At 38.2% G+C, this 13,920-nt stretch overlaps 2 protein-coding genes across 2 annotated transcripts in view; both read left to right on the forward strand.

The window, feature by feature from the left end:
• LOC104595990 (uncharacterized) overlaps window positions 1-1,557 on the forward strand; it is a 49,592-nt gene extending 48,035 nt beyond the window's left edge. The window contains exon 6 of the mRNA XM_010256948.3: window positions 1,095-1,557. Coding sequence (XP_010255250.1) covers window positions 1,095-1,418 — 324 coding nt within the window. The 3' untranslated portion in view covers window positions 1,419-1,557. The remainder of the gene's footprint in view (window positions 1-1,094) is intronic.
• Window positions 1,558-8,488: 6,931 nt separating this feature from the next.
• Window positions 8,489-11,481, forward strand: LOC148804231 (ferric reduction oxidase 4-like). Its single transcript, XM_088895539.1, has 6 exons — window positions 8,489-8,674; window positions 8,762-8,996; window positions 9,646-9,973; window positions 10,083-10,326; window positions 10,413-11,131; window positions 11,226-11,481. Exons 1-6 carry the CDS (start codon window positions 8,565-8,567, stop codon window positions 11,363-11,365), a joined length of 1,776 nt encoding a protein of 591 aa, XP_088751665.1. The 5' UTR covers window positions 8,489-8,564; the 3' UTR covers window positions 11,366-11,481.
• The last annotated feature ends 2,439 nt before the right edge of the window (window positions 11,482-13,920 follow it).

Below are 13,920 nucleotides of genomic sequence, written 5' to 3' on the forward strand. Positions count from 1 at the left end.
TTGTAAACCTAAAATCTATTAGGATTCAAGACTTATTACAGTCTTGATCTTCTACTGTGATTAAGCAAGGTGACCCTCCATGAGCACCTATTGTCTAGGTGTCCTTGACAACTATGAATGGTGGTACCTTTTTGCTTTTTCTTTTCCCTAGGGATGGGAAAGGATGTAATCCTACCTTCTGTTCAGTACTAAACAAGCAAGGAAGAAAAAACTAATAAAAGACATGACTTTGCCCTTCAAGTACACCTTGTTTAGATGTTCTTCTTTGCCTATTATACCTGAATATTCCTTGTTTTCCTCTATGTTTATATATTTATTCTTTAAACCAATAGTCAAATTGCACAAGTTTATAAAGCTATCCACCAATGGCCCAATCAACTCCATTAATATTCTGAAGAGAGGGTGATTTTTCTTTTGTTATTGTTTTTACCTGTGCTTTTCTTGTATATTAAGGAGATTAGTGTAGTTCCTATTCTTTAGCACAAGAGATGGAGGTAGCCATTGTATATTGTTTACTCGTTAGTATAAACTACTACTAACAACAACAATGAGTAACAAAATAAAGTTGATGAGATGAATAATCCAATCTAATGATGCCATCAGTATTCTCCTGTCTTGTGCTATAAAGGTCAATTACAAAGGGAAAAAAGAAGAAAACACTGAAAAGATTCTATATATTGTTTCTATGAGTGGTCTGGATTTTTGATACAGAAGAGTCCAGTGATACTAGCAAATATTTGGTCCATTTTGTGAAATTCTTATTGTAGAATGTCAAGTCCCTTTTATTATTTTCTGGAGGTAGGGTGTAGGGGATAAAAGAAGGAATTGTCTGAAATAATAAATAGAAAAATAAGTTGTGGATAAAGAAGCTGGGATTGTAGAAGAAAAAGAAGATATTGGTGTATGGTGCAAAACTGTATTAACACAACCCACCCTCTATTCAAAGCCTTGACTTTCACTTGTGTTTCCTTGTTAATGCTATTGCAAATGAAGTGAACCGAACAATAATGCTTAAGGAAGCACCAATTTCTGTCCTGAAGGTGGAAATTATTTTGCTGCTAATTTAATATTTTGGGATTTTCTGGTGAAAATAGGTCTTTTTTGCTGTGGTGGGTGCAAATGGGAGCATATGGAATGTCATTAACACGGCCCCCAGTGTTTTCATGTTTGCGCTGCTCCAGATAACCATCCATCTTGCTGTGATCCTTGGAGTGGGAAAGTTATTACGGTTTGACCAGAAACTGTTGTTGTTGGCATCAAATGCCAATGTTGGAGGCCCTACAACAGCATGTGGGATGGCAACAGCGAAAGGATGGGGCTCTTTGGTTATTCCTGGGATACTTGCTGGCATATTTGGCATCGCAATCGCAACTTTTCTTGGTATCGGATTTGGAGTCATGGTCCTTAAAAGCATGTAAGCATTTCCTTCATTTTGTATGGGAAACTTCACTGTAACACAATGTTAGCCATTAAGTTAAGATGGCGGTGTTATCTGTCATACTCGTACACAAATTTGATATTGAAGTTAATAATTATAATTGAACCGCCTTGCTGTCATATAATCGCAATTTGCTTGGCAAGAAAGATTATACAACCTGTAAACAAGGTATTTGACTCCATATGTATCATGCCATGGGGATATGTTAAGCAGTTGGTCCCACGGTGATCTGGGCTTGGAACTAGCATTTTGTTCCATCAAGTGATGGTTTATATCAGAAAATAGCAATGTTGGACATTGATGCAGCAAGGCAAGGCTATGGAAAAAAAAAAAAAAAAGTCAAAAAACTGGTCTGCTCCATTTGAGCAGAGTGGTTCTTTTCAGACTGATACTTCCCTTGAACTCGGTTGGGTTGTCAAGGCTTTTGGTTATGAGAAGCTACCGTGTCGGTGGAGCTTCTCCTCAAACTAATGCTGTCCGTAGAGTCTCTGCATCGACTGAATCCCCACCTGAACAGAAAATTCTATTTCACCATAAAATGCCTCAGGTATAAAAATACACACACTGTGTTTGATTTTGTTGTGTTTTAGCTAAAACGCTTATGTCCACACGTCTACCACTAAAATTAAAAATTCAAGGTTAGACCATGCTTGATTCTGCTCCTGTTTGGTTCAATGAAATTGTCCTTGTGTTTTTATGAATTTATTGAATGAGCTTTAGCATTAGTTTCATAATGGGTGTTACAGTATTGACCGTGGAGAATGTGCCAAGGTTACCACCAAAATTGTCTCATCTGATGATGGAGAGGAGCCACCAACTCGGGGAGATACTCTCATTGTTCTCTCATCTATATTTTCCAAGAGAGGATCAAACAGAGGTATGGAGAGTTTTTAGGATATTGAGGAAGCTGGATCTCCTTTACATAAAGGATTAGGAGGTGGCAATAATGGCAATGACCCTTCTTCTCCCATCGGTTGCGATTGGCAGTCCAATTCCAACTTAACCAACGAGCAAAAGCATAGCCGAGGAAAGGTTCGATTCTCTTTCCAAGTCCTATCCTCACTTAATTTTGGAGAGACGAGATGAAAAGAAAATTTCACAGCCAGCCACTGGCAGCAATGGTAATGCACGCGCCATAGCTTTGGGTGTAGGGACCATTGGAGGAGGCGGAGATGGGGATTGGGGATGAAAAGAAAAAGGGCATTGTTCTCGCAGTTTTTCAAAGTGAACTACGAGCGTTGGAATCAGGTTACGTGGTCTTTTCTTTTTGACGCTCAACAATTAAAACCCTTCACCCTCATTGAGAGTTGAGACTGAAACAACCCCGTGGAATCAGTTGCGTCCATCACTGGCATAAGGCCATGATAGTATGATACGAAGCCAGGTTAAAGTTGTTTTCAGAGGAAAATTCTCGCCTGAGCTTGGGCAATAGGTACATTAGCTTTCACTTTAGAGTTTGGACCAAAGCGTCGTGATCTGTTCATGGTCATCTTACATATGCGCAGCCGTGCATTGGGAACGGAGATGTTCCCAATGTACGGTTGCAAGGGCTGAGTACAGGTTTTGTGAGGACGAAATCCGAACTCCCCCCCCCAAGTTGGTGGTTGCACACCTTTCAAGTTTCAACTAAAGAGTTTATATATACAAAATGCCAGCATGCGATCAGATATGAATACTGAATATAAAATTTTTCCATTTAAATGCTCATCGAACATGATAAAGATCAAATGGTTGAAAATGATCTGATGGTGCTGGTGTTTTAAGGTTCATTCATTATGCCAGATTCACAATGTAAAAGACTTGAACATATCTGAATTTTCAGAAATTGACTTAAATATGTCTGAGTTTTTAAATTAGATTTGAATATACCTTATACACTGATCCCACTGGACCTAAACATACCCTCCTTCAGTAAATCTTCACATGTGAATTCATTTTAAATTTTTAAAATTCTATTTTACCTTTATGGTGATATGTTTTGAAAATCTGAAGCCATAGTTGATTACAACGGAAAAGCTACCTGACTAAGTTTTTTATCATCCTCTAGAGTGAAATATGGTTGTTTTCATTGCATAGGTTCAGTGTATGCTTTGTAAACATGGATAATGAGAACATGGAAGTAGCTCTACAAAGAACTCAGAACTTTGTGCTTATAAACCTGGAGCTGTACAAGGTTTTGGAAGGAGGGCACAAACTGGAGAACTGGCGCAACACCTTTGCTAACCTGGCCCTCCCTCTGTTATGGTTTAAGGTTTCAATAGATACACCTTGGTACTTCAACCAATACGTCTTTTATTTTCTGTAGTTTTTATTTTTCAAATTTTACTTTTAAGCAATATATATATTATATATATATTAAAATTAAAAAAATAGTTCGTGAAAACATCTGTAAACAGGTGCATTGGCACCCGAAGATACGATATAATATGCCCCAAATCGGGTGTATCGTATCATTACTTTGAACCTTGGTTCTCCATGGCAAAGCCTGTCCTTCCCAAGGTGATCTAGCATTGTGAGATGTCATGGATTGTGTGAGACTGCTGGGTCTTAAAGGATAATTCTATCTTAAGGCTGTGTTTGGTTTGAAGGAAAAGTAGAGAAAGGAAGGGGATGTAGGGAGACAGCGTCTCCTGTGGCAGTAGTCTTCTATACGGTAGTTATGTTCTTCAGGCACAAAGATTGAATGGAATAAGGTAGTTGATTTGGCCAGAGAAGTCGCTATAGTGGAGGTGCCTCTTTACAGGCACCATTTGGATGCTGTCATGGTGTGTGAAAGAGTCACAAGGTACAGTGTTTTCAAACTGTCGTTGAACCAGATGGTTGGACTGTTTGACCTGGGAATTGTCCAGGAAATTTGTTCCATTTTACCCCAAATCTGGTCCTTGGCCAAAAACCATTGAATTGATAAGGGACCTGCTGACCCAGGTGGTTGATCCGTCGACCCATTTAACAGTTGTTGAATTTTTTATTTTAATAATTTTTTAGTTGGAATGGGCTGTCCATTCTAATAGGATGGTTGAACCATCGACCCGGAAACTGGTGGACAGAACGATTCTGATTTCGGATCAATTTTTAAAACCTTGACAAGGTATGCTTAAGTCTATTTTAAAATTTCAGCGTATGATTAAGTCAATTTCTGAAAATTTAGGGTATGTTTAAATCTTCTACTTTTTTTTCCTAGTAACCAATTAACTAGCATTCATCCAAGTTCCTCGAAAGAACTTGCCTTATTTTATTTTATTAATGATATAACTGATCTTTAATGTTTTTTTCTCCGACTCTACATTATTCCCTTATTCCCTCCCATATGGTAGGGGTGATCATTTCTAGCCTAGCTTGGGAATTTTTGGGCTTGGGTCTGGGCTTTTCCTAGCCTTAATAAGTAGTTTACCCGACAAATTACTTTGTATAAACTTTGCATTCTTCAGTTTTATTATGCACAATTATTTTCTTTTCTATTCCTACCCATCCCTATGCATCTTACCTACGGTCTCATTTGCTTGTTATGATTATATAGGGCATTCACCCTACTTCATTGCTTTTAACAGGACTGATGTCTCAACTGTTTCATCACTACTCCATGTTCAATGTACCTATGTGCGGTGTAAGAGCATAGACATGCAAATTGCCATAGACCTAGTTTAATCGACCTTGAACCAGAACTGAATTGAATCAGTCCGGTCCAATGACCAACCCAAGTTACTAAGTAGTGATTCAGAATAAATTATAGAAGCAGTATAGGAACAAGCTAGTGGTTGATAGATAGCCACCCTGGATTACATAGCATGATTCTAGAAGGCTCTCGTGTCCAACATGGGGTACCAATCCTCTCTCTCTTATTAATAGTAGGGTGGAAATGGGTTGATTTGGTTCATTTCCAATGCAGAACCTGAAGCCTACCCTATAGGGGTTGGTTCTAAGCTTTTGGAACAGAAACTTACCCCTTCAAGATCCTTGGCAAATTGTTCTTTCTTTAACTCTCCTCAAAAAAAAAGGAACATGTTCTTTCATAGTTTAAAACTTAAATTATCTTTATTCATTAAATTGAATAATTTAATATGTAGATTATCATAATATATATTGATATATAATTTGGAATTTATCATTATAATTTAAATTTTATAAATATTATGTTTTACATTACTTATACACATTAAAATATTAAGTTGAAGAAAAATTGCTTAAGTGACTATGGTGAAATGAGACCATGGTCTTTGTGACCATGAGTGCTTGGGTTGCAAATCTTCAAGGCATTTTGGGATTTTTTTCAAGACAAGTTCAATTATTAAGACGGTTCTTTGGGTCAGTTCAAGTAGGATAAATCCCTAAACCTTGGAACCGACTTGAATAGAGGTAGGTTTCAAGAATTTAGAATCAAACCCTCCCTAATAACACAGATTGGGTAGGGCCAGCTGGTTCGAGATTGGCTTCATTTGGTTCTGGATAAAATCTATTCATTTACTCACCCCTAAAAAACAGTCTCCCTCTAGGGGTCCATAAGCCATTTTCCTCATACCTTGGGTAATTATCGACCATCAATGGTCCATGCCCCAACACTTGGATGCAAGGTTTTAAAAACCGACCCAGAAACTGAACCGTTCTAACTACCAGTTTTCAGGTCAGTGATTCAACTGTCTGGGTCGAACGGTTCGGATGGTTTGCATATTAGGGCAATATATGCAAACCTCATAAGAGATGCCGGCTGAGAGCAAAAAGAGAACTGTTGCTGAGGTAGAAAAAAAGAAAGAAGAAGAAGGAAGGAGAGAAGGAGGGAAGAAGAAGGAAGAGGATGAGGATGATTGGATGCTCACTGGCTATGATAGCAGCGACGGCGATGGCGAGGTGGTGGCAACAAATACAGATCTAAGATCTGAGTTCTTGGATCTCTGAGTTCCCAAATCTGATATCTGAGTTCATGTCTTCTTCTTGGATCTCAAATCTGAGATCTGGGAAGATCTGAGTTCGTGTCTTCTTCTTCTTCTTCTTCTTCTTCGTGCTAGATCTCATGTCTGAGTTCGTGTCTGATCTCAGATCTGAATCATCGAATTCTCTCTGTAACTTTATATTGCGAACTGCTGGCCGGGTCGAACGAGTCGACGGTTGTAACGCCCAGGTCAACGGTTTTCTGACAAAGTCAACGGGTTTTGACCCAATAACAGGTTAAGGATAAAACAGAATCGATTATCCGGACGATTTCCAGGCCAAACGGTCCAATCGTCCGGGTCAACGATGGTTCAAAAACATTGCTTGGATGTGACGGTCTTGGATTGGCATGACTTGACCTAATCACCTATACCAGAACATACCCCAATTTTAGGGTCCCGTTTTTTCTGCGTCTTTTAAAAATTTCCCCACAGTGGTCATTTGGGCAATTGCCGCAATTCTGGTTTCAAATGAATGATCCCTACTAGCCTAAAATTCAGGAACTTGCCAACAGCCCCTAAAATTTAGGAACAGATATATTAAGGGTTTTATAAAATTGAGATCCTTTCCATTATCAAGGGCAAAAACCGATCCAAGTTGTGACAACATTTGACATCACCAGCCAACATAATCAACTGATACTGATACCACTCAACGTACGGTATTCCATTTTTTTTTTTATTCTTTTTTAAGCCACAACGACATTCTTATGCACTCAATAATATACCATTGCATTCTATCTATCAATAAATCCACCACGCCAACGGGCCAGTTTTTCTATTATTTTTTGGATAAAGAAAACAAAAAATAAAATAAAATAAGGGCAACTGATGAACAAATGATTTATTTATATAAGGTGGATGTCAGTTCGGAATTGATGCTAAATTATAAACGAGCATAAATGTATAAAGTGAGAGTATTTGATATTTTAAATTTTTATAAATCTACAGTGGAATTCAGAATCAATGGGCCTGTCCTTATACACAACATGCTGACTACGGAACATGATATATAATGCTTTTGCCTTGGCATACACGCCTACAAAGACATGCACTAAGATGAACCCATCGATGTATCTAAAACCTGAGGAGCTATTTATATGCCCAACAAGTAATAATCCAAGCCTCCACCAACTAGTCGGGCTCCATGAAGAACGATAGGTTATACTTCTACTATCACACAACTCACAAGATAGAGAGAGAGAATAATAATTCAAGCTCAAATTAATGGAGCCCATATAATTCACATTACACTTCTCACTCCTCATTTCTGCCCAAAGAATATGCCTCCATTGTGCCAGCGTGGCGAGTTGACATTTATTCTATACCATCGACGACGCATCACATACAAACATCCAAACGTGCAACAGGATTTTAAAGGACAGAAGCAGTGTAGATGGGCATGAAGCATGCTGTTATTGTCTCTCATACCTTTCATTCTCTAATAAATAATGATTTGATTTAATTTAATGGAAATTTCTACTAAGACCACAAAGCAAGCATATAAGCTCGTCTCAAGTTCCAATAACACATCCTTGAGTTTGAGCACAACATTAATAGCAGCACCCTTTAGAATCTGTTTGGTCATGGATTCATCAGGATCTACAGTAGTAGTTAAACCATCTCCTCCACATTCTTCTTCTTCTCTGTTCAATGCAAAGAAGGGTCTTACACTTAGAGCACTCAAGGTGCTGATCCTGGTGCTATTTCTTGGGTGGCTCATGCTTTGGATTGTTTTGCCAACCAACATCTATAAGAGTCAATGGACACCTCAACTTAAGGCCAAGGCCAACTCCACTTATTTTGGAGGGCAAGGTTAATCATTTTGCTCTTTTCTCGTTTGCTTTGAGGATCCAAAATTAACTTGGTTTTATTAATTCTAATTTTCTCTGTTACAGGCACAAATCTTTTGGTTTTCACGTTTCCCATTATGCTCATTGCTGTGCTTGGATGTGTCTATCTCCATTTCCTTAAGAAATCTGATAATTATTATAACAAGAGGTACGTATATTAATTAGATGCAATGAGATGATCAGTTGCTTATTTTCTTTTAGTCTTTGGTAATCTCTACAAAAGATCGACTAGCTAGCTAATTAACACAAACTTTGTTGAATTGGTTCGATGGCAGTTGGTCTGCAAGCCACGGCCTCTTCTCGTGGAAACGACCATTTCTTGTGAAGCCCCCCTTGGGAATCGTCACTGCAATGGAGCTGGCCTTCTCCGCCATGTTTATTGCGCTAATAATCTGGTCTCTGGCCATTTACTTACATATCAGCTTCGGGCACCTCCATATGCATAAGACTGGGGAGAAAGTGTAAGTAGAAATATATATGTTGAATATCTTAATTAATTATTTACTAGCTTACAGTTATGAGATGGATGGATGGATGGACTTTGGCAGGTGGCAAGCTAAGTTCAGAAGTGTATCTCTTAGACTTGGGTACGTGGGAAACATTTGTTTGGCACTCCTTTTCTTTCCTGTAACTCGAGCATCATCCATCTTGCCTCTACTTGGACTGACTTCCGAGTCCAGCATCAAGTACCATATCTGGCTTGGCCATCTCTCTATGATCCTTTTTACCGCACATAGTATAGGTTTCATCATCTACTGGGTTATAACAAACCAGATGTCTGAGGTACTCTCTTTAATTTTGAAGTGAAGAACATCAACAGTCTTTAGTAATCGTTTTGCTGTCATGAATCATGATGATTGCTGTTGACAAAAGACTTAGATTTCTATTATGTATTTATGTTGTTCTGTGGCTGGAATGTTTGTAGTGCACCTCTTCAGTGAAACAAGCTGCAATTTGGAAAACTTTGGCTGTTTGGAAAAAACAGCCAAACTAGCTAGGCTGTCAGGGAGCTTTTCTTTTTCTTTCTTTCTGTCCAACCAAAAATACAAATAAGTACCTGAGTTGGATTGGATAGCGTGTGATGCAGTGATGTACAGTATGCTGAAAAGCAGCCTAAGCTGTTTTTGCCCAAACAAGAAACAACCAATGCTTTTTCCAATTAGCAGTCACAATTAGGGGTAGACAATAACCGAGCTTTCCGGGAGTAATTCAATAGTTTGGTTCATAGTGAAGCTTGTGCGCCTAATCAGGCTTATGTTATATATAATGTTTTTAATTTTTTATATGTATAACAATAAATTTGTATTTGTGTAATAAAAAATAACTCCTAAGCCTAATTGAGCTTATATTAATTGTATATAATATTTTAATTTTTTTATATGCATAATATTCAATATTTTATTGTATGAAGTTTAACCTAAAATGCATGCAGATGCTAGAATGGAGTAGTACTTGGGTGTCTAATATTGCTGGAGAGATTGCTTTCGTAATTGCATTGGCAATGTGGGCAACCAGCATTCCCCGCATAAGGAGAAAGATGTACGAGATGTTCTTGTACGCCCATCACCTATACACACTATATCTCTTCTTCTATGTCTTGCATGTGGGAATCCCTTACTTCTGCACAATCCTTCCTGGTGTCTATCTTTTCTTAATTGATCGATATTTGCGATTCTTACAATCACGACGAAGAGTTCGGCTTGTTTCTGCACGTCTTCTACCTTGTGAAGCCATTGAATTGAACTTCTCCAAGAATCCAGGTGATATTTTAATTATTTTAAGGGTATCGTCATGCGACGTTCATCCATCCATTTTGAATTCCATGCATTCATCTTAATTATTTTAAGGGTATCCTCCCATTAATGCCAGAATTAAGCTACACTCCAACTAGTATCGTGTTCATCAACGTCCCATCCATTTCTAAGCTTCAGTGGCATCCTTTCACCGTCATCTCTAATTCAAACATGGAGCCTGAGAAGCTAAGCATCCTCGTCAAAGGTGTTGGAGGCTGGTCCCAGGAACTTTATCAAACTCTTTCTTCCCCTTCCTCTCTAGACCAACTGGAAGTCTCCATGGAAGGACCCTATGGGCCTGCTTCATCTCACTTTCTAAGGTCTGTATTAGAATCAAGGAATTATAAAAATTTTATCAAACTCTTTCTTCCCCTCTCTCTCTCTCTAAGCTTCGATTCTATCTCAGGCATGAGTTGGTTGTGATGGTGAGTGGAGGAAGCGGCATTACTCCGTTCATCTCTATAATTCGAGAGATAATATTTAGAAGTACCATGATTGATTGCCAGCAGATTATTCCACGGATGCTCCTCATATGCGCCTTCAAGAACTCTTCTGATCTCACCATGCTAAACCTTCTCATCCCAATCTTTGGTGCCCCTTCTGATACCTCACGTATACAGCTTCAGATAGAGGCCTATGTCACCAGAGAGAAAGAGCCGTCCAACACTTGCGAAAACCAGCAGAAGCTCATCCGGACCATTTGGTTCAAGCCCAATTCATCAGATGCACCCATGTCTTCAATTCTAGGACCAAACACTTGGCTCTGGCTTGGCGCTATAATCTCATCTTCTTTTGTGATGTTTCTCCTTTTCTTGGGTTTACTTACCCGTTACTACATTTATCCAATCGATCACAATACTGACGTTATTTACCATTTTTCTGGGAGAGCTCTTTGGGACATGTTCTTTATATGTATCTGCATTGTGGTAGTGGCCAGTGCCGTGGTTCTCTGGCAAAAGCATGAGAATGCCAAGGAAGGGAGACAAATACAAAATGTGAATGTGCCAACACCAATGACATCTCCAGGGTTCCATGATGACTCTAATCGAGAGCTTGAGAGTCTCCCCCACCAGTCCCTTCTTCCTGCTACCAAGGTGCACCTAGGAGCAAGACCTGATCTCAAGAGTAAGCTCCCTCCTCTTCCTCTTAACACTAAAGATTATTTGACTTCTTAGATGTAATAATCACAATTGATTTGTTTTGTTTTTATCCCTTACAGATATACTATTTGAGCGTAAAGAATCAAGTGTTGGAGTTCTAGTTTGTGGCCCAAAGAAGATGAGACATGAGGTTGCAAAAATCTGTTCATGTGGTTTGGTGGAGAACCTACATTTTGAGTCCATTAGCTTTAACTGGTGATGTATATGCCATATGGCTCCAATTAAAGCATAATGAAGCTTTGTTTCCGTGTATGTATAGCTTTGTGAATCCGCAATAAAATGTTACCCACCATATGTCACATTAGTAAGACTAGTTCTTTATACCATATAATGATGATACTTCCTCACTTCACGTCCAAGTCATTAAAGTTAAATAAGAACATTTCATAAAATTAGGGTGGATTTGAAACGAGTGGACCTGAATACCTGACTATTTTATTTGAGTTCGGTTTCGTACAAAAACATGGGTCTCAAACTTGATTAGAGCTAGCTAAAGGTTATGGGCTCCAATTTGGTTCTACTCAAAAGCTCATATACTCAAACTCAAACTCAAAAGTGGGCCAAGCTTCATATAAAAAATTATAATTATGTATATAAAATTTATTTATTGTTATGCATATAAAATATTAAAAATATTATATATATCATATCAACTCAATTACGCTTGTGAGCTTCATTGGGTTCGACCTTGACTCGTCAGTTTAGATCGAGTTGAGTATATAATAATTATAATATCAATGTTTACAAAAGGTGGCCTGGTCATTCAAATATTTTCATTTTTAAAAATTAATCACTTAATTAATACATTTAATATAGCAAAAATGTCAAATTTAAACATATTTTATCATTTTACCCTTCTATCTTTATAAAGTAATAAAATAACGTAACATTGGTTGTATCCATGTATATATACGAGTGTAAGTGCATGTGTAGAAATATTAATCATATATCTACCATTTCCTTACAACCCAAGAAAAAAAAAAACCTGCTTTTGTTTTGAACTACAATCTATTTGATACATATATTGTTATTTATATAAGTTGACTGTATTAGAGAAACTACAATTGGAAAATGAGGTACATAAGTAAGCCATAAGGCCCCCACATAGATCCTAGTGTGGTCTCCACCTGAAAAGCTACAACTTTTCAGTCCTATGCATGTTTAAGGGTGCAAGTTGGATGGGTTGGTCCAGGTTTAAGTTCAACTGAGGCCCAACCCTAAGAATTGTGCTTAAAGCCTGATCCTAAACTCAAGCCTGATCTGTTCTACCTGAGTTCAGTCTACACTAAAATTTGATGCCCTTGAGTTGGGCTCAGGCCTGGGCCGAATTCAGGTTAGTCAATCAGTCCACACTAGTGTGCTTGGTTTGAAGGAAAAAAGTAGGGAAAAGGAGGGAAAGGGAGGAAAACCTTTACAAACCTTCTATACCCGAAAATCGAGAAAGCCTAAACTTTGGGCTTGGACCTAGCTTAAGGACTAAAAATCCAAGCCAACCCATGTAAAATTGTGGGCGGGGTTGGTCCAAGCATGGTTTGGGCCTGCCCAAGTTGTATCCTTATACATGTTGGCACTACTATGATACATGGACACCATATGTGAGCTCACATTAAGGCCTTGTTCGCTTTTCAGGAAGTTACTTATTAGGGTAAATGCATTTACCTGGGTAAGTGCATTTACCCATGTTCTTTCATTTTCTAGGTAAATAAGACAATTATCAATTCATCGATAAAAACACATTATTAAAAGGGGCAGTTTTGTCCTATCTAAGTATTGGCAACTTCCCCCTAAGTCGGAAAGTTACTTGGCCACCTAGGAAATGGGTATCACTTTTCTGTGAACCCCATATAAATCTGAAAAAAGAGCATGGATTTTTTATCAATGGAAACAAAATTTTCATTGACCAACTTTTCCCTCTCTCAAAATCCAAAAAAAAAAAAACGAACAGACCCTAACTGCGATCATGATCACAAAATAGCTAGTGAAATTCCAATATGCCAGTATTTGCAACAAATTCAATGCATCACATCAATTAATTTTTTATCTCATACACTGACATGTTCTAATTTCATCAGGGGTCGCTATGAAGTTCTACGGCCTTGGTCGCAGGTAATGTTTTCTCACCATATGCTATTCTTACAACCAATTTTTGTCATATTGTGACCCCCACTTGTTGGACCAACCCATGTTTAAGCCCTATTCTATTCTATGGTCCATTATGTAGGGCTTAATGTTGGCTCCAATATGCGGGTCGCAAATATGGGTTTCACTGCTCTATTTCTATATATTGGAAACTTAGATGCAAGCAGGCCTCCATCCCACTGTCTACTAGCGGTGCATACATAGATAAATGAGCTACAAAACTACGTTATGAAAGAAGGGTCACGAAGAGAATTGAATGAAAGACCCAATGCTTTGGTTCGAGCAGATGGCCTAGTCATGACTAGACCTGCGCCCTCTTGGTTGAGTTTTAACATGAATGCGGCAGTGTTTCCATATATGGGCAAGGGGTGCATAATTGGTCGGTTCGGTTCGATTTGATTAAAAGCAAAGACCTAACCTATTATTCGGTTTGATCATCTCTCCCAACTAAACCCGACTACAATTTAAAATTGAACTGACCCTAACCGCATTCAGTTTGGTTGGATTCGGTTTTAATATTTAATGAACAATTAGCTATTAATCTTTAGTCTAGGTTATAATAAACAATTAATACAACTAGTCATTTAATGAACAATTGAATGACTAATTATTAAA

The sequence above is a fragment of the Nelumbo nucifera genome, chromosome 1 (genome assembly GCF_055504915.1).
Source record: "Nelumbo nucifera cultivar China Antique chromosome 1, China Antique-T2T, whole genome shotgun sequence".
NCBI classification, from domain to species: Eukaryota; Viridiplantae; Streptophyta; class Magnoliopsida; order Proteales; family Nelumbonaceae; genus Nelumbo; species Nelumbo nucifera.

Excerpts from the sequence above, each read along its gene's own strand:
- LOC148804231 (XM_088895539.1), top strand. The coding sequence starts at position 8,565 with ATGGAGCTGGCCTTCTCCGCCATGTTTATTGCGCTAATAATCTGGTCT. Across the intron at positions 8,675-8,761 it reads CATAAGACTGGGGAGAAAGT|GTGGCAAGCTAAGTTCAGAA; the intron begins GTAAGTAGAAAT and ends GGACTTTGGCAG. Across the intron at positions 9,974-10,082 it reads GAACTTCTCCAAGAATCCAG|AATTAAGCTACACTCCAACT; the intron begins GTGATATTTTAA and ends CATTAATGCCAG.